The sequence below is a fragment of the Oncorhynchus mykiss genome, chromosome 25 (assembly GCF_013265735.2).
Source record: "Oncorhynchus mykiss isolate Arlee chromosome 25, USDA_OmykA_1.1, whole genome shotgun sequence".
NCBI classification, from domain to species: Eukaryota; Metazoa; Chordata; class Actinopteri; order Salmoniformes; family Salmonidae; genus Oncorhynchus; species Oncorhynchus mykiss.
The window spans coordinates 31789948-31813500 of NC_048589.1; the positions used below are offsets into that span (position 1 = coordinate 31789948).

Consider the following 23553-nt stretch of genomic DNA (forward strand, 5'->3'; position numbering starts at 1 on the left):
GACTTTAACACAAACTCTCTCTATATACAGTACCAGTCAAAAGTTTGGACACACCTACACATTCCAGGTTTTTCTTTACTTTTTATATTTTCTACATTGTAGAATAATAGTGAAGACATCAAAACTACGAAATAACACATATGGAATCCAGTAGTAACCATTTTTTTAACAAATCTAAATATATTTTATATTTGTCACGACTCCTACCAAAGGTGGCTCCCCTTCCCGTTCGGGTGGCGCTCGGCGGTCATCGTCACCGGCCTACTAGCTGCCACTGATCTTTTCCTCCCCCTCCTTGTCTGTTTATTAGTTACACCTGATGTTAATTAGGTTTATTAGTTGGGCTTTATTAGCCAGCCGGCCCACCTGCTGGGTGTGCGGGATTGTTTTATGTGTACTCATTGTACACGCCTGTATGTCACAGTTGTTCGTGTACGTGAGTTGTTTTTGGGACTGTTTAGTTCCCCTGTGTTTTAGGGCATTTGTTTTGAGTGGCGTCTGTTTTCATCTGGTCGGTGTATAAAGAAGTAGCGCTACTCTGAACTCTCTGTCTCCTGTGTCTGACTCCTTCCTCCACTACACCCTGGGCATTACAATATTTGAGCTTCTTCAAAGTAGCCACCCTTTGCCTTGTTGTCCGCTTTGCACACAATTGGCATTCTCTCAACCAGATTCATGAGTCACCTGGAATTCATTTCAATTAACAAATGTGCCTTGTTAAAGTTCATTTGTGGAATTTATTTCCTTCTTAATGCGTTTGAGCCAATCAGTTGTGTTGTGACAAGGTAGGGTTGGTATACAGTTGAGAGCCCTATTTGGTATAAGACCAAGAACATCTCAAATAAGCAAAGAGAAATGAGTCCATCATTATTTTAAGACATGAAGGTCAGTCAATCCGGAAAATGTCAAGAACTATGAAAGTTTCTTCAAGTGCAGTCGCAAAAACCATCAAGCGATATGATGAAACTGGCTCTCATGAGGACCCCCACAGGAAGGAAAGACCCAGAGTTACCTCTGCTGCAGAGGATAAGTTCATTAGAATTACCAGCCTCAGATATCGGCAATTAACTGCACCTCAGATTGCAGCCAAAATAAATGCTTCACAGAGTTCAAGTAACTGACACATCTCAAAGGCATCTGTTCAAAGGAGACTGCGTGAATCAGGCCTTAATGGTCAAATTGCTGCAAATAAACCCCTACTAAAGCCACTAATAAAAAGAAGAGACTTGCTTGTGCCAAGAACACGAGCAATGGACATTAGACCAGTGGAAATCTGTCCTTTGGTCTGAAGAGTCCAAATGTGCGATTTTTGGTTCCAACCGCTGTGTCTTTGTGAGACGCAGAGTAGGTGAACAGATGATCTCCGCATGTGTGGTTCCCACCTTGAAGCATGGAGGAGGTGTTATGGTGTGGGGGTGCTTTGCTGGTGACACTGTCAGTGATTTATTTAGAATTCTGCAGCAATACGCCATCCTATCTGGTTTGCGCTTAGTGGGGCTATCATTTGTTTTTCAACAAGACAATGACCCAACACACCTCCAGGCTGTGTAAGGGCTATTTGTCCAAGAAGGAGCGTGATGGAGTGCTGCATCAGATGACCTGGCCTCCACAATCACCCAAACTCAACCCAATTGAGATGGTTTGGGATGAATTGGACCGCAGAGTGAAGGAAAGGCAGCCAAGTGCTCAGCATATGTGGGAACTCCTTCAAGACTGTTGGAAAAGCATTCCATGAAGCTGGTTGAGAGAATGCCAAGAGTGTGCAAAGCTGCAATCAAGGCAAAGGTTGGCTACTTTGAAGAAGTTTAACACTTTGTTGGTTACTACATGATTCCATATGTGTTATTTCATAGTTTTGATGTCTTCACTATTATTCTACTATGTAGAAAATAATAAAAATAAAGAAAAACCCTTGAATGAGTAGGTGTGTCACAACTTTTGACTGATACTGTATATATATATATACTGTATGTTTTTTCCATGTCAACTGAACACATCTTGTGAGTCTGGTTGGATAATTGATTTCAGTATGTGATCATGAGTGAGTATTAAATAACCTGGTATTCCTTATACATTCATTGAAATACTGTTTAGATGAATTTGCTTTAGAGAAGACAATGTCTTGCATTAGCAAAACCTTACATTCAAATAGAAACCTTTTAAGACTTTAACATAACAATTAAATCAGCATTATATTACCTTAATGAAAGAGGTAGACCTATAAGTGCCACCATTGATAACAATTAGACAAAAGTTAGACAGTAATATTCCTTTGTTTTAGTTACAATCACTTAGGACACAGTCAGGAATAAATTCAATGGACTCTCATTTCTAGGCATCTACGTAGTCTGAGTTCCCACATATCACCCCCGCGTCCTCGTAATGGGCACAGTTATGCATACCTACGCCTGTGTGTTGACAGCCCAGCAGGCTCTCCTCTGTCCCCTCACACTGTACATCATCCAGAAGAATCCGGAGACTCTTCCCTTCTCCGAACTCCGAGTGCTTGGACGCCTTCAGGGCGAACCGGAACCCCAGCTGTCGACAAACCACTGCTGCGTTTTTTGTATTCCACAGGTCGTCGCACACCGTTCCCCACTCCCCGTTGGCGAAGATCTCCACCCTCCCCCGGTCGTCCCGCCCCTGCTCGTCCCCCGCCAGTCTCACCACCCCATTCTGTGGCACAGCTGCTGATGCCGACTCGCTCTCTAACCGATGCTTGCCCTTCTTCCTGCGATTTTTCCGTCGTGTGTGCCTGGGTGGTTTGGTTGTGGTTGTGGTTGTGGTTGGAGGAAGTGTGGTGGTGACAGCGGCAGCCTCTTGCTCCTTCAGAATATCCATGAGCTCCTGAAGCCAGTCCTTGTCGGACTCGCTTACTGCAGACTCAGTGGGATGGGATCTGACGGGCTCTTCTTGCGGGGAGAGATTTGGTCGCTTGGTCGGTAGTTCAACTCCTGTTAATGCTATAGAATATAAGGATTGGATAACTACATGGACAAGCCTAATGTACAGTTGTGGGAGAATAGGTTTTAATTAGCATGTATGCCTATCTACAGTGTAATAAAAGTTTAATAGCAATCAGGCATTCTCAAAGGTCTAAAAACATCTCTCAAATTACTTCATGATCTGTGAATTGACAATGAAGTGAATAATCTAATTGAAGCAGTGAGGTCTAGTGTTTTACTGACATAAGTGCTTGATTGAGCAAAGTAGGCAAAATAAAACAAACAAAATAAAAGCAGACAGACAGACACAGAGACAGAGAGACAGAGAGACAGACAGACAGACAGACAGACAGACAGACAGACAGACAGACAGACAGACAGACAGAGAGAGAGATTAATGTTGACAGCCAGTATACTCACTTTCCTTTGGTTTGAATTTGATGAGCTTGCTCTTCACTCTGACAGGCAGCGGGTCATAGTGGCATTGTCTTGGCGGTGCCCGTCTAAAACAGACAAAAGACAAAAATAAAAGTCTTCAGCAGGGAAGACAACTAAATCAGAGGGTGAGTAGTCAGAGGTTTGCACCAGTTTCGTCAGACTCTGTTGAGACCTTGGCTCTTTAGATGTATTTGATTAGGTTTCAGCTGGTCTCTTTGCCAAAATAAGGCTGAAGGCCTATTCTACTCTTCCCTTTCCAAACATTGCTGTGGTAGAGACTAATTAAAATCAGCTTTGTGAGTGAGAGAAAAACAAATAACTTGACACAATCGTATATAGTGCAGCAGCCAACAGAGAGAGAGAGAGAGCAAGAGAGAGGGAGTGTGAGAAAGAGAGTTTCACACCACTTATTTCACTTCTTTCACCTAGAACTCTGGTGAAAGGGAGGGTGAGCCAACCTCGACAGAGGGTAAGAAAACCTCAACAATCACCAAACCAGAGAAAGAATACTGTTCTTCAGCAGTGTTACTATAAGAGCGCAGAACACACAGAGACTGAATTGACCATAGAAATCACATTAAGAACTACAGGCACATTCTTCTGATTTAAAATAACCAGATCAGTAATCATGAATTGATGCTCAACATGTTTCACAGATTTGTTTAGTCTTTGTCTCTTTTAAAAATAGTGTCTATGACAGTGTTGCTAGGCTTCTGCCATCTTCAAGAAAAGAGCAGTTTGGCCAACTGCTAAACTTAGTTAAAACCTCACCTAACCAAACAGTGGCAGGGTCAGGCTGTTGAAATGGCAGATTATGGCTTTAAATCCTTACCTTGAGGGATCCACCAGTTTGTAAACCACACCGGTGGGAGATGTGGCACTGGGCACTCCAGTTGACATGAAGTACAGTTCTCCTATTGACACAGAAAAAATAAATGTCACCTTCAGTAATTTAAAATCTAGCTAGTTTCCTGGACTTGATTTGATTCTCTAATAAGCATGATTTTTAGTCCAGGACTAGGCTTAATCTTGGTTTGGGAAAATGGCATAATGTCTGCAGCCTAGAGATCTGATGCTTAAAAAAAACTTTTCCATTGCCTGTGACCAAGGGCAAACAAAAATATATTTAATGTGACTCCTCCTACCTGCCTCGTCCTCCGCAAATGAGATGATGTACTGGTAGTAGTTGTTGATTAAGCCAGGGAAGGCACAGGTCAGACCCATGCCCATACAGATCTCATGGTAGTCCCACTGACCTGTGTTCTTATTCTCCTGGAGGCTCATCATACGCCTATAGGGAAGAGACTCTACATGTTAGAATTTATAACATTTTTCTGTTTGCTTTCCTTTTAGGCTATATACGAAAACATAAAACACAACCTTCTGTATATATATATATAAAAAAACACCTGCTATACAGTATAAACATCCATAAACCCTTTTAGGATTTGGATTGAACTTAAAATGATGAACACGTACAGTAAGGAGCCTTACCCGCTCATAAAGTCTCCAAATATGTACATGCCGTTCAGATTGGGGTATTCACAGCCTCTGTACACATAGCCACCAGTCACAGACTTGCCCATCTTGTGAGGGTAGGCATAGATGGGGAGTACATCATCTGGAAGAGAACAGAAGTAGGAGATAAGAGACTTCGTGCAGAGCCTGTGATTTTCCAGAAATCCTGATCTGGATGATTCCCGGATTTCCTGCTTATTTCTTCCTGAGCACTTCCCTTCTAAGCACATAATGACCCTGGAGACCGGGGTTCAATCCCCACGTCACGTCCACCCTTCCCATCTCTTCCCACTCTGGTTCCATTACTGTCTAAGGATAAATAAAGAACAGTTCAAAATAAAAACAGCTGAAGGAAATCACAGAACAAAACACACCGTGACCCAGCCACAGGATTCCAGCATGACGATGAGCATTGGAGTTGGCTATACAGCACAAACTCATCTTTGCTTCCAGTTCTCTGCTGCCAATGACTGGAACGAATTGCAAAAATAATTGAAGCCGGAGACTCATATCTCCCTCACTAACTTTAAGCATCAGCTGTCAGAGCAGCTTACAGATCATTGCACCTGTACATAGCCCATCTATAAACAGCCCACCTAACTACCTCATCCCCATATTGTGATTTTTTTGTTGTTGCTCCTTTGCACCCCAGTATCTCTACTTGCACATTCATCTTTTGCACATCTATCACTCCAGTGTTTAATTGCTAAATTGTAATTATTTCGCCACTATGGCCTACGCATTGCCTTACCGCCCTAATCTTAATTCATTTGCACACACTGTATATAAACTTTTCTATTGTGTTATTGACTGTATGTTTGTTTATTCCATGTGTAACTCTGTGTTGTTTGTGCCGCACTGCTTTGCTTTATCTTGGCCAGGTCGCAGTTGTAAATGAGAACTTGTTCTCAACTAGCCTACCTGGTTAAATAAAGGTGAAATAATAAATAAATAAATACATATTGGAATAGGCTAAACTACAGGATGCCAGCAAGAAAATTAGCATTGGAGTTGGCTATACAGCACAAACTCATCTTGGATTAGGCTAAACTACAGGATGCCCACCTAGAGAGCTGTTGGTGCACAGCTTCTTGTCATAACAGGAGAACCCCTCTTTGGCCCTCCAGCCATAATTCCTTCCCTTCTCTATGATGTCAATCTCCTCAAACTTGTTCTGTCCCACGTCCCCGCAGAAGATGCGTCCCTTGCCCTCCTTAGTCAGGGGGTCCCCCCGGTCCACAGAACACCTCCATGGGAGAAACAAGAACAAGTCGATCAATAAAACAACTTAAGTGTGGCCTAGGTCTAGCGGTCTACCGTGTCGGCATAGGTTTGAATCTGACCTACTTCCCTTTGACACAACCTCTATCTTTCCTAACTGTCATCCTCTCTCTATGTGTTCAATAAAAAAAAAGTCAGAAAATATCTTTCAAAAATTAAGTAATTACACAAAAAAAGATATATATATATATATATATATATATATATATATATATATATTTTTTTTTTTAATAATTACAACTAGTTTACACTTTATAACTAAGTTATTACTTATTTATTCCATGCACTAATGTAAACTCTTACCACACTTTTTTTAGTTGCCAGTGTAATGTTTCATGAATGAAAGCATATTACGTTGTAAAGTTGTGGGAAAAAGGAGCACCTCCACATGTTGCGCACCCCATAAGCATAGACCTCAGGGCGCGACCCGCGCTCATGCACGAACGGGTTGTCAGAAGGGATCCTGTACAGGGGACCTCTGTCGTTGTCATCAACATCGATCCGGAGAACTTTGCCTAACAGGGCTGACCTGCAGAAGACAGCAGAATTAATGTGGAACATAACACTCTGTCTTTCTGTAAGTATGATTACTGATTGTCTTTGTAGTTTTAATGTTTTTTTTATGTAAATAGAAGTAATGTATTACTAGCAACAGTGTTAATGTTAACAGCTGTAACTAATTGTTCAAGTTATATGATTCAATGTGAGTTCCACAAGTTTTCCTCTCTTCTCTCACTTGTTCTGAGAGTTTCCATATTTCCCAAAGGGGTCACCAGCCATGCCCCCGTCTCCAGTGAAAATGTACAGGTAACCGTCATCAGCAAACATCACCATTCCTCCGTTGTGATTGGACGCAGGCTCGTCAACCTCCAGAATGATCCTGAGAAAGTGTTGGACACAGAGAAATCAGTGTGAGAAAATCATACATTAAATGTATTGTCATAGATTTTGTTTGAGCAAAAACCTCCCATTTGTTTGAGCAGAAACCTCCCATTGAATTTCTGTGCAATGACACAGACACCTTTTGGTAACATGATACCTCGCCGGTCCATGCGTTTCTAGACTCTCAAAATAGCAACGTTCACAAGAGGGCGATAGCAGAGATTTTTCTGTTGTCTTTCCATTTGAGTTGGGAATCATGTTGAAAACATCCCCACAGTAATGTTTTCAATTTGAAAGAAAATCAACTGCATATTTAAGGAATAGCTAGGCCTATGTAATGAAAGTTTAAGTTTGATTTACATGACCTTGTTTTGTGCCGCACTGTAGGCTGTAGATATATCTGCTAGCAGCTTGCTAGCCAGCTGGCTATAAACAGCAAGAAAGCTAGCCTTTTAGCTTCCCACATCTCCTCCATATGAAATAACAACATTTATAAATAATTAGCACTGGCAAATATTCTTATTGTCTACTCGCCAGTGTAACCTACAACATTATCCCAATTTGATATAAAGTTTCAATGTATTTTCTCCCATTTCAACTAGAAAATAGAATGTCATCATGTCATGGCGAAATGGCACATGGCTCCCAGCTGTTTTTACCATGTAGCATTAGTTATTACTTCTCAACAAATTACATTTTGGGGGGGATTCTACACTGAACAAAAATGTAAACGCAACATGTACAGTGTTGGTCCCATGTTTCATGAGCTCAAATAAAAGATCCCAGAAATGTTCCATATGCACAAAAAGTGTATTTCTCTCAAATGTTGTGCATACATTTGTTTACATCCCTGTTAGTGAGAACTTCTCTTTTGCCAAGATAATCCATCCACCTGACAGGTGTGCCATATCAAGAAGTTGATTAAACAGCGTGATCATTACATATGTGCACCTTGTGCTGGGGACAATAAAAGGCCATTCTGAAATGTGCAGTTTTGTCACACAACACAATGCCATAGATGTCTCAAGTTGAGAGAGCATGCAACTGGCATGCTGACTGCAGGAAAGTCCACCAGAGCTGTTGCCAGAAATGTAATGTTCTTTTTTCTACCATAAGCCACCTCCATTGTCATTTTAGAAAATTTGGCAGTATGTCCAACAGGCCTCACAACCCCAGACCACGTGTAACCATGGCAGCCCAGGACCTCCACATCCGGCTTCTTCACCTGCATGATCATCTGAGACGATGACAGTTTGTTGGTGATGTGGACACCAAGGAACTTGAAGCTCACAACCTGCTCCACTTCAGCCCCGTCGATGAGAATGGGGAAGTGCTCCATCCTTCTTTTCCTGTAGTCCACAATCAGCTCCTTTGTCTTAATCACTCCCTATAGACTGTCTCATCATTGTTGGTGATCAGGCATACCACTGTTGTGTCATCAGCAAACTTAATGATGGTGTTGGAGTCGTGCCTGGCCATGCAGTCATGAGTGAACAGGGAGTACAGGAGGGGACTGAGCACGCACCCCTGAGGGGCCCCCGTGTTGAGGATTAGCGTGGCAGATGTGTTGTTACCTACCCTTACCACCTGGGCCCATCGGTAAGTCCAGGATCCAGTTCCCGAGGGAGTCCCTGGGTCCTTAGTTTAGTGTTGAGCTTTGAGGGCACTATGGTGTTGAACGCTGAGCTCTAGTCATTGAATAGCATTCTCACATAGGTGTTCCTTTTGTCCAGGTGGGAAAGGGCAGTGTGGAGTGCAATAGAGATTGTTTCATCTGTGGATCTGTTGGGGCGGTATACAAACTGGAGTGGGTCTAGGTTTTCTGGGATAATGGTGTTTCAAAGCCATTCATGGCAACAGCCGTGAGTGCTAAGGGTCGGTAGTCATTTAGGCAGGTTACCTTAGTGTTCTTGGGCACAGGGACTATGGTGGTCTGCTTGAAACATGTTGGTATTACAGACTCAGTCAGGGACAGGTTGAAAATGTCAGTGAAGCCACTTGCCAGTTGGTCCGCGCATGCTTGGAGTACATGTCCTGGTAATCCGTCTGGCCCTGTGGCCTTGTGAATGTTGACCTGTTTAAAGGTCTTACTCACATCAGCTACGAAGAGCATGATCACACAGTCGCCTGGAACAGCTGATCCTCTCATGCATGCTTCAGTGTTGCTTGCTTCGATGCGAGCATAATAGAAGTAATTTAGCTCGTCTGGTAGGCTCATGTCACTGGGCAGCTCGCGGCTGTGCTTCCCTTTGTAGTATGTAATAGTTTGCAAGCCCTGCCACATCCGATGAGTGTCGGAGCCAGTGTAGTATGATTCCAGGCTCATAGCAAAGGGTCGGAATACTTATGTAAATAAGGTATTACTGTTTTTTAGATTTAATACATTTGTTAAAAATTCCAAAAACCTGTTTTCGCTTTGCATTATGGGTATTGTGTGTAGATTGATGAGGATAATTTTTTTAAATCAATTTTAGAATAAGGCCGTAACGTAACAAAATGTGGAAAAAGTAAAGGGGTCTGAATACTCTCCGAATGCACTGTGTATATGTATGTGTATATATAAATATACAACAATAGACAAATATAATGCTAATATTATTGCTCATAAATGTAGCCCAAACATTCATTCTTTGTAACAATTAGATATTTCATGCTTTAATCTAGTAGCTAGCACATCTTGATCATGTGTTGTGTTGTTCCTTCTCTCTTTCTAGAAGCAATCAGTTACAAATAAAAAAGTCAGATTGAGGCCTTCAATCAAACTGAAGACAGAGAAATGTGTGTGCACCAGGTCAAGGCTTTGATGGTTGGTTTTGAGATGTCAGTTAACAATAATTCATTTTTCAAAAATAATATGAATTGCCATATTAGGCATAACTCAATTTTATGCTGCTTTTCTTCCACCCAAGCCTTATACACCTGAGTAAGAAGAAAGAGACACCTAGTAGACAACTGTCTCTTAATAAGGAAGTTACAGTCTAGATTGAATATCATAATTAGTTGATTAGTTTGGGTCAATTGTTTTGAGACTTTAAATCTTGTGTACTGTGGTTCTCTAGGAACAGTTGGCCATACATTTAAAGGTAGATTTTGTTGGCTTAAGTCCCATGCTAGCTACATTGTCTGTTTATATAGCATTTATGAAAGGCAGAAACATTGTTTCCTTGCTGAAAAATATATAGAATGCCAGTTTTAGTTAGAAGCATAGCAACATCAAGGCAACTTTGTAACAGCTGACCTCGTTTTTACAAAGCCAAACCCGCCCGCCCATTAGCTGCTGTGTCTACCTTTTAAGATGCCAAAATAGAAAATGTTTTCAGTAATTGTTTTCAGTATCCTAATTTAGTTTTAGTTTTGTGTTTACTGATTGTTTCAGTGCATACATTCAACAAGCTTTGGACGAAGGACTTCCACAGGGCTGCCATCTCCAAAGTTCCCTCAAAAAGGCAATAGTTCTGAACTGGGTTTGATTTAGTTTTTGTTGTTTTAATTATTAAAATGTTGTTTATTATCTTTTAAACTTCCATTGGTTGAAAACTATTTCTCAGTTAACACTTGGATCATGTAAATTATGTAGTTGCCCCTTTAAATATCGTAAGGTCAACATACCCATAGTGTTCACATTTCTCTCATGTAAATGTTGTAGCTACATAAAAATATTAAATCAACAATTTATTTGGGAAATATCCAGTCTTGGCTCTTTTCTTCATTAGCATGCAGAAGATTTCAAGTTGTATTTGATTTATACGTGTTTAGTATATTTAGTACATTTCATATGTTTAGTTCTCTGTGAGAAGCAAGTTCATTTAAAGCGATATGTGATTGGTATATGTAGATACAACATTTCAATGTTGTTAACACACAGTAACCAAAAAACGGATCTAATTTGCATATTCATATTGAGTTTGCAGCAAATTTGCAGCATACAGTAGAATGTTTGCCACGAGTTTCCCAGAATTGTTTGCCAGAAGTTCACAAGTTGACACAAATTTGCCGCAACGGTTTACCACACAATTAACTGCATGTGAAAATATGAGCTTGCTCAAAGGTTTGCAGCAACAGATTGCCAGAAGCCTGTTTTTTCTGTAAGGGCTGCCTCCGTAGTGTGCAGTGACCCCTTCAAGAACATGGAGAAAAAGAATGATCATGATGTGTGCTAATGGGGTAATGCGCATTCAGCAGCCAGTTTTGGGGGCAGAACACAACACACTGCACATACAGTGGGGCAAAAAAGTATTTAGTCAGCCACCAATTGTGCAAGTTAGACTGGCTAGGCCACTCCATGACCTTGAAATGCTTCTTACGAAGCCACTCTTTCGTTGCCCGGGCGGTGTGTTTGGGATCATTGTCCTGCTGAAAGACCCAGCCATGTTTCATGTCCAATGCCCTTGCTGATGGAAGGAGGTTTCCACTCAAAATCTCACGATACATGGCCCCATTCATTCTTTCCTTTACACGGATCAGTCGTCCTGCTCCCTTTGCAGAAAAACAGCCCCAAAGCATGATGTTTCCACCCCCATGCTTCACAGTAGGTATGGTGTTCTTTGGATGCAACTCAGCATTCTTTGTCCTCCAAACACGACAAGTTGAGTTTTTACCAAAAAGTTATATTTGGTTTCATATGACCATATGACATTCTCCCAATCTTCTTCTGGATCATGCAAATGCTCTCTAGCAAACTTCAGACGGGCCTGGACATGTACTGGCTTAAGCAGGGGGACACGTCTGGCACTGCAGGATTTGAGTCCCTAGCGGCATAGTGTGTTACTGATGGTAGGCTTTGTTACTTTGGTCCCAGCTCTCTGCAGGTCATTCACTAGGTCCCCCCGTGTGGTTCTGGGATTTTTGCTCACCGTTCTTGTGATCATTTTGACCCCATGGGGTGAGATCTTGCGTGGATCCCCAGATCGAGGGAGATTATCAGTGGTCTTGTATGTCTTCCATTTCCTAATAATTGCTCCCACAGTTGATTTCTTCAAACCAAGCTGCTTACCTATTGCAGATTCAGTCTTCCCAGCCTGGTGCAGGTCTACAATTTTGTTTCTGGTGTCCTTTGACAGCTCTTTGGTCTTGGCCATAGTGGAGTTTGGAGTGTGACTGTTTGAGGTTGTGGACAGGTGTCTTTTATACTGATAACAAGTTCAAACAGGTGCCATTAATACAGGTAACGAGTGGAGGACAGAGGAGCCTCTTAAAGAAGAAGTTACAGGTCTGTGAGAGCCAGAAATCTTGCTTGTTTGTAGGTGACCAAATACTTATTTTCCACCATAATTTGCAAATAAATTCATAAAAAATCCTACAATGTGATTTTCTGGATTTTTTTTCTCATTTTGTCTGTCATAGTTGAAGTGTACCTATGATGAAAATTACAGGCCTCTCATCTTTTTAAGTGGGAGAACTTGCACAATTGGTGGCTGACTAAATACTTTTTGCCCCACTGTAACTGTACCTCTCAGACCCGTGGTCCACCACGTTCATGTCGCTGGGAGAGACGCGGAACTCGCTGATCCTGATCCTCTCATCGAAGCCAATCTCCACAGAGTAGTATACATACAGCTTCCTGTTGTACTTGTAGTTGGGGTGAAAGGTCATGCCCAGGAAGCCCCTCTCGTCCCCCTCCCAGGGCGACGTCAGAACGGCCTTGGTGATGTTCAGGAACGGCTTCTCCAGCTTGGAGCGGTCGGGTAGGTACGTCCACACCAGACCCACCTACGATACGATAATAACTTTATTACAGAAATTCATTTTTGTGAGGCCAACATATACATACAACAATACACAAAATCAATACACTATAGGGCGGTTTCCAGGATACAGATTAAACTTTTCTCCATTGAGCTTATTTTTGAGGCCAGGTCAGGACAAGGTCTAACCTGTGTCTGCACGAGAAACCCCCCCTATTATACCACAATGCAATACAAAAACTGTTAAAGGAAAGTGAGCACACACACCTGCTCTGCTATAAAGAAGCGGTGTGTTCCGTCGTTGGCGTAAACCATGGCCAGGGGGTTCCGCAGGCCATTGGCTATTTCCTCCAGGCAGAGCTGCAGGCAACCCTCGGGGTCGGCCCGGACCCGGCCCAAGTTCTGTGTCAGCTGTTCGTTGCTGAGCAGGTGTGTACAAAAGTTTTTAATTGAATCAATTAAACTGTGCAGTCAACAAGAATCCCATAAAAATGTTGAACATTTGCCCTACCCCACCCCCAATTCCAAGTAAACCCTTGGAAGCCCCACCTGAGAAGGTGTGGGTAACAGTAGTCTGGGTCCTCCAGCTCCAGGTGCTGGCAGAAGCGGTCCTGGTCCGGCTCAGCTTCGGCTAGCTGCGGGTCGTCGGAGAGCAAGGTGATGGTGGAACGGCATTTGAGCCAGAACTGTGAACAGTAGTCAGGGCACAGGCCAGGGAGGGTTCTGATAGGGGTGCTGGGGTCCTCAGCATCAAAGAGGTGAGCTGCATATGGAGAGCATTCCTGAAGGAGGGGGAAAAGAAAGGGAATGGGGAAGGTGGAGAAAATGGAGAAGTGAGTGTCTTCTAGCTGCCAACGATCCATTTATCCTTTTCTGTTCGTTTGGTCTTATTGGTTGCACCTGTCGCTTATTTTGTTTCTTGATTCATGTCTATTTAAGCCTGTTAGGCCCGCCTATTTTTGTGCGGGATTGTTTTCTGTTAGTCAGGGTGTGCGTGTTTGTGCTCCTGTCCGTTTGTGCCCTGTGTTGGGTCAGACTATTTTTCTGTCTATCTATCGCCTATTGTTTTGGGCGTTCGTTTGGGAATCCAAATAAAGACGGTTTCCCCAGTTCCTCTGCTCTCTGCAATTGACTCTGCACTCCAGGCGATTGTGACAAAAATGTGCAGTTTTGCCACAAAACACAATGCCACAGATGTCTCATGTTTTGAGGTAGCATGCAATTGGCATGCTTACTGCAGGAATGTCAACCAGAGCTGTTGCCAGAGAATTTATTGTTAATTTCTCTACCATAAGCCACCTCCAACATTGTTTTATAGAATTTGGCAGTACGTCCAGCCGACCTCAAAACCGCACTCCACGTGTAACCATGCCAGCCCAGGACCTCCACACCCGGCTTCTTCAACGAAAACAATTGCATTTTATCAATAGCAATTTTAATGCACAGAGATGCTGTGAAAAGATCCTGAGGCCCATTGTCGTGCCATTCATCCGCCACCATCATCTCATGTTTCAACATGATAGTGCACAGCCCCATTTTGCAAGGACTTGTACACAATTCCTGGAAGCTGAAAATGTCCCAGTTCTTCCATGGCCTGCATACTTACCAGACATGTCACCCATAGAGCATGATTGGGATGCTCTGGATTGACGTGTATGACAGCGTGGTCCAGTTCCCATCAATATCCAGCAACTTTGTACAGCTATGCCCCTACCTTTTCTTTTAAGGTATCTGTAACCAAAAGAAGCATATCTGTATTCCCAGTCATGTGAAATCCATAGATTAGAGCCTAATTTATGTATTTTAATGAACTGGTTTCCTTATATGGGCTCCCGAGTAGTGCAGCGGTCTAAGGCACTGCATCTCAGTGCAACAGGCGTCACTGCAGTACCTGCTGGTTCGAATCCAGGCTGCATCACATCTGGCTGCGATTGGCAGTCCCATAGGGAAGCGCACAATTGGCCCAGCGTCGTCCAGGTTTGGCTGGGTAGGCCGTCATTGTAAATAAGAGTTCGATCTTAACTGACCTAAATAAAGGTTATAAACTGTAACTCAGTAAAATGTTGCAATTATATTTTTGTTCAGTGTTGCAAAACAGCACTCCAAAAAATGTACAACTTTACTGTTATGTTTTTGTACGAAAACAAAAAGCAAATACTCCGGTAAAAACGGATGATTTTCAACACTCCCAAGTCCCAACTTTGGCAAACAAGTTCAAAATTCTTGCTTAAGTTTCTATCCACAAGCATAAACTAGCTAGCTGGGAAGGGCTCATCGGGATGATTGACTGAACTGAATGAACCGAATTTGTTTGTCTCCACCTGACTCTCGCTGCTCCACAAACCTCTCATTTTGGACCAAAATCATAAATTTGGGCACCAGGCATGTCCGTAAAGCCTCTCCTCAGTTGTATATCTCATGCTATTCTACACATTTTGCCATGAGGCAGAGCATACATTTAGAAGTTTTAATGCTAATTTCCTGTAATAAACAAAATGGCTTATGAAGTGTTCATATGATATCTGGGAGGCCTCGGAGACCCCAACAAATCTTTGGGTTGGGGGTCCCAAAGCCCGTCTTGTGGGTGTGTGTGCCAGGTGCTATGCCAGTGCCTAAAAACGAAAGTCAGATCAGAAAATGTTATTTCTAATAAGTGCCGCTGTATAACAAGAATATGCCTCTACAAACATGCCGGGACTTGCCAAGAACAGATGGATGATGTAATTCTGAAAACAACCGAGTAACGACCTTTACCCGCGCTTTGCTTACCTGGCAGAGAAGGTCCTGCACATACCCAGCACAGCTGGCATATCCATAATAGTCGAAATTGTCCATGATCTTATAGAATTTACCCATCAATTCCTTGTCCTTGGCAGAGTCGCAGCAGCCGAAGTTCCTGTACATTGCGCAGAACTGGAGATCATCTTGAGGCTTGAAGGGGGGCTTGAAATCCAAACATTGTGGGTGTAAGAACACAGGTGCTATAAAAAATGCCAACAAATATAACCGAATGATCGGTGAGTGCCAAACACGGCCGAGTAAATCACAACAATACAACATTCTGACGTTACTTCAGGTCACTTAAAGTGCCCCACTTGAACCTCATGGATCAGAAATGTGTGCAAACCAGCAAAAAAACGAGGCTCCCTCCCTCCGGTTCTACAGTCCCGTAGACGCCTTGTGTGTTTGAGAGAGAGCGATCGGTTCACTGCACTTTGCTCTATTTCTTTAATAATCAACTTTCGACGGAATACAGTCCATTTCATTTGTTATTCCACCGCGCAAGACATTACGTCGTCTCGGTATCTGTGTAGCCTATCTATAGGCTAGTTTAGAGTTCTCGTGCTACCGGTCCCGGCCCGGTCTTAAGAAACGCAGCAGAGTATTTTGCTGTCTGCTTCCTCCGTTTTGTAAGTGTGCTTGATCGCAGACGTAACTCATCTTTGCTCCACTATTACTATTCATATCCCCTATTTGCCTTAATACCCGCACAAAACACAATAATAGGAGAGGAAGTCATGGTAACAGTCCTGTCTGAGACAGTTGTGTTTTCAGACAGGCATCAAAACATTGAGAAAAGGCCTAATGCAATAAACAGAAGACAAATCCACTGGAGTTATTCCACTTCTGTGGATGACATCAATTGGTGTCTGTTCTTAGGAGATGCTAATTATGACTTCTGCGACTGTCAGTCAGTTAACTCACTCTTGTATTATTCTAAAAATACATTCACTCATTTAGATATGTTAATACAGTATTAATATAGCTAAATTAGATAATGTATTATTATGTTCCACATGAATGCAAATAATATATATTTCTAATTCCACACCAATAATTGTATTTCTTTGATAGAACCATTTCGTTCTAGCGTTTCTTTATTTTTGGTCCGGATATTTTCAGGATTTTTTTCTAAATTATGCATCGTATGCATGAAGAGGTTTTGCAACAATGTAGCCTATAGTGTTTCATGGTGGAATAAGACATTTATGCAACTGCCTTGTTGCAACATCGTTGCAGTTTTTGGTGCACTGTTGTCTTTGCCACTAGATGGCAACAGGTTCACACAATATTCTTGTGGCCCCAACCCATGGCCTCACAACTTGTTAAACTTCAGTAAACGATCAAACTTTCACATTATTGTATCATTATTTTATTATTGATCATAATATTTATGATCAGCTATTAACCTCCTAAATGTAGGAACTAAATATAATCTAAAATGCAATCTACACAATCCTCTCATATAATTATTTATCACGAGGACCATAAAAAAGAACTAGTAATGCTGCATACTCCAATAAAGGTTCAAATCTCACCTTTCTGGTCAAATGTTTTATAAATGGCTGAGGTGTAGTCACTTTTGAGGACACAAGCTCAAGTACACAGTACAAATATGATACAAATATATATATATTTTTAAAGCTTTAAAGCTTTAAAATCAATGTCATAGGCCTATTGTTCTTAGTGGCCTCTCCCCCCTGAAAATCCTGACAGTCAACTCTTGTGGTAATTTAAGTTGGGGTGAATGAGGACGAATATATGCATATATGCATAATAACTATGCATCAAACTCACAGGCAAATCATGAGAAAACACTAAATCTGTATCTACAGCCATAGCTAATAATTGTTCTACAATATACTATGTGTATTTGTCACATTCCATAACATATCATAGTATCATACAAAGTTAGGCATAGGCTACTCTGTTATACCTCTATTATTAGCCAGTAGCCTATGGCCTCGTATTTATTTGCACTCCAAATAGGCCCACTCATTTTTTGTTTTTACGAACAAATGCATTTCAGTTTACTTTCTGAAACTCAAATGGGAGAAGTTCCCCTCGTGAAATCTGCCAGCTGGCCCTTTAAGAAGAGTGAACAGTGGAGTCAAACTACAAGGCTCTACTTTTATCTACCTGCTCCAACTACTAGGTTACTGGTTTCTACTAGTCCCTGATTGGTCGCCCGAACAAATCTTCTTGAGTTGGTTGGGTCAAGCTTGAAGCTGACAGGATGCTGAGATCAGAGGGCGAATTCCAACCTTGCTGCCTTGATTGAGGACATCATTTGATCAGAATACTGTCACTTTAGTGCATGTCGGCCTTGCTGGTAAAGGAGGAATTGCTTTATGAGCTCGTATGCGCTTGTTAGCGTGAACATTTCTGTATTTTGAATGAATATTGCCTGGCTAAAAGCAAACCTGCGCTGTGGACACAAAAGCTCTTACATTGCGAGTTGATGCAGTGCTTGCTGAGGATCAGCGAGGCTGTGGGAGATCCTTTCAAGTAATTCGGCGAATCCGATGTCCAAAGAGAACCACTTCTCTCCCCGTCTGTCCGGTGCGTAAAAGCGGGCACGGTGTCTCTCCAAACTCCACTCTGAGAGCAGTTATCGGATTGAAAACGAAAATATGCGATTTTGCTGAATTTGACAAGGGGATTATCTACGGTACGGCTGCTACCTGCTTACTTGCCTGCCTATTTGGGTCACTTGCTTAGCTCCAACGCGTTTTTATTAGGCTACAGATTCCTGGCCTGTTGAATTCATCGTTATCCTTCCTTCATGTCGCATTGGAATAACTTAATCTATCATGGATTTGATTTTCTTTACAAAGTCACAGTTTAGGCTCGGTTTAGACATCCTATAGACACTTTAGAGTGCAATCGAACCCACGTAGAAGCGCAACACCAAGAGGGGAACATGGACAGAAATGCCCCAGACGGACCGTTGCTGGATGACTTGAGCAAACTCACGGACGAGGAGCTCTCTAGGCTCGGAAAAGATGAGCTCATCAGGAAGCTACGGAGAACGGATAACGAGAAAATGAATTTAATGGTGGAGCACGGGAACATGATGAAAGACGTGAACCGGAGACTACAGGTCCACCTTCACGAGATCCGCAGCCTCAAGGAGATCAACCAGAAGCTGCAGGACGACAACCACGAGCTCCGGGAGCTCTGCTGTTTCCTGGACGACGACAGGCAGAAGGGCAAGACGCTGTCTCGGGAGTGGCAACACTTCGGCCGCTACACCGCCGGATTGATGTGGAAGGATGTCGGGGTGTACCATCAGAAGCTGAAGGATCTGGAAGCCAACCAGGGCTCTGTGATGCGGGAGAACCTTGAACTGAAGGAGATCATTCTGATGTTGGAGGAGGAGAGGAACGGAGCCGGGTCACGGAGTTCTATAGACTCCCAGTCCAGCCTGACCAACCTGAACGGGGGCACCAGAACCATTAGGGACGTCGGGGACGGGAGTAGTACCTCCAGCACCGGCAGTGCCGGTAGTCCTGACCACAACCACATACACACGCCGGCCGAGGGGAAGATAGCGTCCCTGCAGAGGTCTATGGACGACCTGTCGCCGGTGTCATACATCCACAGGAGCATCCCTAATGAACTGCATGGTGAGTCCATAGAAAGACATAAAATCCTATGAATTATAGAATATGTGTGGGTGAGTTTCCCTACAGAGTGCACCTTATTATTGAAGATGATGGGAATGTTCATTTTATAGACTACATCTTTAGTTTGATATATAGGACTCCAATGTGTGAATGGTTGGTAGGGGGCCTAGTGCTGTCCTTTAATGCAGATGTGTTAAATATATAGCCTACAGATATTAGCTATTCTGAAATCTGCCCTAGCTGGCTGTGTAAGTAGAGAAAGTGAATGAGAGTTTAATATGCATATAGCCAAGCACACAAGTTTCTTGTAAGTGTGTGATAGAATTGGTTTGAATTGAAGCCCTGCCCAAAAAACATACATTAGTTTTGAGTCTTGTAGGGCACTATATAGGAAGCCATCTGGGACACAACCTAGAATTATAGAACCCCACTTGTCACACTGATGCCCTTAACTCACACCTCTGACATCAGAGTGTTCCAGTGACATCATGATAAAAGCAGTCTTATCAGGAAGGAGTAAGGCCAGTTTGGAACATGCCCAGGTCATCATGACCTCCTGACCTGTTAATGGTCCACAAGGAGACATGGAGAGTCTGATAAGGACCTATCACCCCAAAACCAGACAGTCTTAAAACAATGTCCCTCCCACCCTTGAATGCGGTCTGCATTTCAATCTAATCTGTGCACCCATAACCACACCGTGCACTGTGTCTTATGTCATATCACAAGAGACTCATGTGCAACCTAATGTAAAATGTGACAAATGCTTATTTATCGGTTCATAGTCAGCTAGTATGCTATACATAAACACCTCCTAGGCCTTTCTGTCATGCCCTGTTACATAGTAATAACATGGTGGCTGACTGGGTTCAGAGGAAGTTTACATTACTGCTGCTGTTAGTGTTGAATGGTAGATAAGAGATGTAGAGATATGTGGATGTGGGTATTTCCAGTGTGTTCCCCCACCCTCACCCCTCTCCACACACCCTGACCACCAAGGCGCAGTACCAGTCAAAAGTTCGGACACACCTACTCATTCCAGGGTTTTTCTTTATTTTTATTATGTTCTACATTGTAGAATAATAGTGAAGACATCAAAACTATGAAATAACACATATGGAATCATGTAGTAACCAAAAACAAATCCAAATATATTTTATATTTGAGATTCTTCAAAGTAGCCACCTTTTGCCTTGATGACAGGTTTGCACACTCTTGGCATTCTCTCCACCAGCTTCACCTGGAATGCTTTTCCAACAGTCTTGAAGGAGTTCCCACATATGCTAAGCACTTGTTGGCTGCTTATCCTTCACTCTGCGGTCCAACTCATCTCAAACCATCTCAATTAGATGTGTTTTGGGTCATTGTCTTGTTTAAAAACAAATTATAGTCCCACTAAGCGCAAACCAGATGAGATGGAATATCGCTGCAGAATGCTGTGGTAGCCATGCTGGTTAAGTGTGCATTGAATTCTAAATAAATCACAGACTGTCACCTAAAAAGCACTCCCACACCATCACACCTCCTCCTCCATGCTTCAAGGTGGGAACCACACCAGGGTTTTTATTTAAAAAAAACATGAATTTGACAGTAGCTTACAGGCAGCTCAGTGGCGAGTCTAATTCTGTATTTCATATTACAGTACACTGACTGTAATATACATACAGTATCAAAGCAAGTACTGTGTAATGACACCCAGTACCACACCATAAAATGTATTATAATGTACTGTAAAAAAAAAATAATAATTGCTACCATAATCTGAATAAATGAATGATTGAATGAATGGGTTCATTGAGGGCAGGGGTTTGTATTTTACAGTATTTTACTGTAATTACAAGGGACTGGTAGAGCAGGTTGGCTGCTAGGTAAAGTGTTTACACATTACAGTACATTAATAAATATTTGGTGTTCTGTATCACTTCTAGAGGCCTTAACAAAGGTTTACTAAACTGGCAGTGACTACAATGCAAAACAGACCCAAAAATGCTCAACCATTTAAGAGATTTGTATTACAAATGTATTTCATTTTAAGTTTTCATCCCAATATTATACTTTATATACATCACAGAAGACTGAAATTTAACGAAACTGTTCAGAATAGAACATAAAAAATATATATAGCTAATTTAGAATTTTTAAAATTTTGTACATTTCATCCATGAGGGCAAAGAGAGAACCTTTGGTCGTTGATTGCAGGAAAGGGTTAGGACCTGCTGCTATGCCAATCTGTCCCCTACACAAGTTATGGGGCACTATAACCACTTATAAGTTAAGTTGGTACGGCGTTCTCACTCATGAGTGCAACAAATATATCCTCTTACAAGGCACGCCTCAAAATATGTTAATGAGCAAGAAACAACAATACCATGCACCCCCACTAGTGGTCAAAAGGCTTTTGGCTCTCCAAAAATTCCAGTACCATTGGAACTACAGCAATTCTTTCCACACCCACAACATTTCCCACAATGCACCATCATTTTCAGTATGCAGCAGTAAAACGTTTCAGAGTATTTTACTGTTGATAATACCCCAAATTAGCGTATAATGTACAGTTTTCTGTTACAGTGCACTGCCTGAGCTCTGCAAACTGTCCATATGTTGACATGTTAAGTAGGACCCACGCCAGGCCTCATAGTAGTCAACATGTATTCAACTTTTAGACAAGCTGTGTTTAACTTCATAGTAATCTAGCTGTGTTGAAAAGTTGAAAGGACCCAGTCTGCTAATGGAGCCTCCCTATAAACCAAGTCTTTATCTTATCTTAGATATGCACTTATCGCTATCCACTGCTCTCCACTCACTTCTAAATTACCTCTATCCTATCTTTCCACTATTCCTACTCCCTATTCCCTCAACCCCTCTTTTTACTAGATGATAAACTCTGTGGCCCATATGCTACTCTTACAGTAAGGACAGTTGGCTGGACATACATCACATCTCATCAATACAGACCATCTCAACAATACAGCTACAGTACAGACTGTCTCCTCAATACAGCTACAGTACAGACCGTTTTATCAATACAGCTACAGTACAGACCATCTCATCAAGACAGCTACAGTACAGACCATCTCATCAATACAGCTACAGTACAGACCATCTCATCAAACAGCTACAGTACAGACCATCTCCTCCATACAGCTACAGTACAGACCATCTCAACAATACAGCTACAGTACAGACCATCTCAACAATACAGCTACAGTACAGACCATCTCCTCCATACAGCTACAGTACAGACCATCTCATCAATACAGCTACAGTACAGACCGTCTTATCAATACAGCTACAGTACAGACCATCTCCTCAATACAGCTACAGTACAAACCATCTCAACAATACAGCTACAGTACAGACCATCTCCTCAATACAGCTACAGTACAGACCATCTCCTCCATACAGCTACAGTACAGACCATCTCATCAATACAGCTACAGTACAGACCGTCTTATCAATACAGCTACAGTACAGACCATCTCCTCAATACAGCTACAGTACAGACCATCTCATCAATACAGCTACAGTACAGACCATCTCCTCAATACAGCTACAGTACAGACCATCTCAACAATACAGCTACAGTACAGACCATCTCACCAATACAGCTACAGTACAGACCATCTCCTCCATACAGCTAAAGTACAGACCATCTCAACAATACAGCTACAGTACAGACCATATCATCAATACAACTACAGTACAGACCATCTCCTCAATACAGCTACAGTACAGACTGTTTTATCAATACAGCTACAGTACAGACCATCTCAACAATACAGCTACAGTACAGACCATCTCCTCAATACAGCTACAGTGCAGACCGTCTCCTTAATACAGCTACAGTACAGACCATCTCCTCAATACAGCTACAATACAGACCGTCTCCTTAATACAGCTACAGTACAGACCATCTCCTCAATACAGCTACAGTACAGACCATCTCAACAATGCAGCTACAGTACAGACCATATCATCAATACAACTACAGTACAGACCATCTCCCCAATACAGCTACAATACAGACCATCTCCTTAATACAGCTACAGTACAGGCCGTCTCCTCAATACAGCTACAGTACAGACCGTCTCCTTAATACAGCTACAGTACAGACCGTCTCCTCAATACAGCTACAGTACAGACCATCTCCTCAATACAGCTACAGTACAGACCATCTCCTTAATACAGCTACAGTACAGACCATCTCATCAATACAGCTACAGTACAGACCGTCTCCTCAATACAGCTACAGTACAGACCATCTCATCAATACAGCTACAGTACAGACTATCTCCTTAATACAGCTACAGTACAGATCATCTCATCAATACAGCTACAGTACAGACTGTCTCCTTAATACAGCTACAGTACAGACTATCTCATTAATACAGCTAC

General features: G+C 42.2%; 2 protein-coding genes across 4 annotated transcripts in view; one reads left to right on the forward strand and one right to left on the reverse strand.

Annotated features, from left to right (window-relative positions):
* Nucleotides 1–1883: 1883 nt before the first annotated feature.
* LOC110505804 (HHIP-like protein 1) lies at nt 1884–16298 on the reverse strand. The gene is made up of 12 exons (XM_021585257.2): nt 15518–16298; nt 13298–13530; nt 13016–13169; nt 12514–12773; nt 6919–7062; nt 6565–6711; nt 5967–6148; nt 4878–5004; nt 4529–4674; nt 4216–4297; nt 3366–3448; nt 1884–2963 (listed from the first exon to the last, which is right to left on the reverse strand). Exons 1-12 carry the CDS (start codon nt 15806–15808, stop codon nt 2332–2334), a joined length of 2481 nt encoding a protein of 826 aa, XP_021440932.2. The 5' UTR covers nt 15809–16298; the 3' UTR covers nt 1884–2331.
* A 1241-nt stretch (nt 16299–17539) lies between these two features.
* Nucleotides 17540–23553, forward strand: part of LOC110505805 (coiled-coil domain-containing protein 85C-A-like) — a 102872-nt gene continuing 96858 nt past the window's right edge. Inside the window, exon 1 of one of the 3 annotated variants that reach the window (XM_036962789.1) lies at nt 17540–19158. In XM_036962789.1, coding sequence (XP_036818684.1) covers nt 18453–19158 — 706 coding nt within the window. In that variant the 5' untranslated portion in view covers nt 17540–18452. The remainder of the gene's footprint in view (nt 19159–23553) is intronic. The other 2 variants (XM_036962790.1, XM_036962788.1) reach the window with 2 other exon arrangements.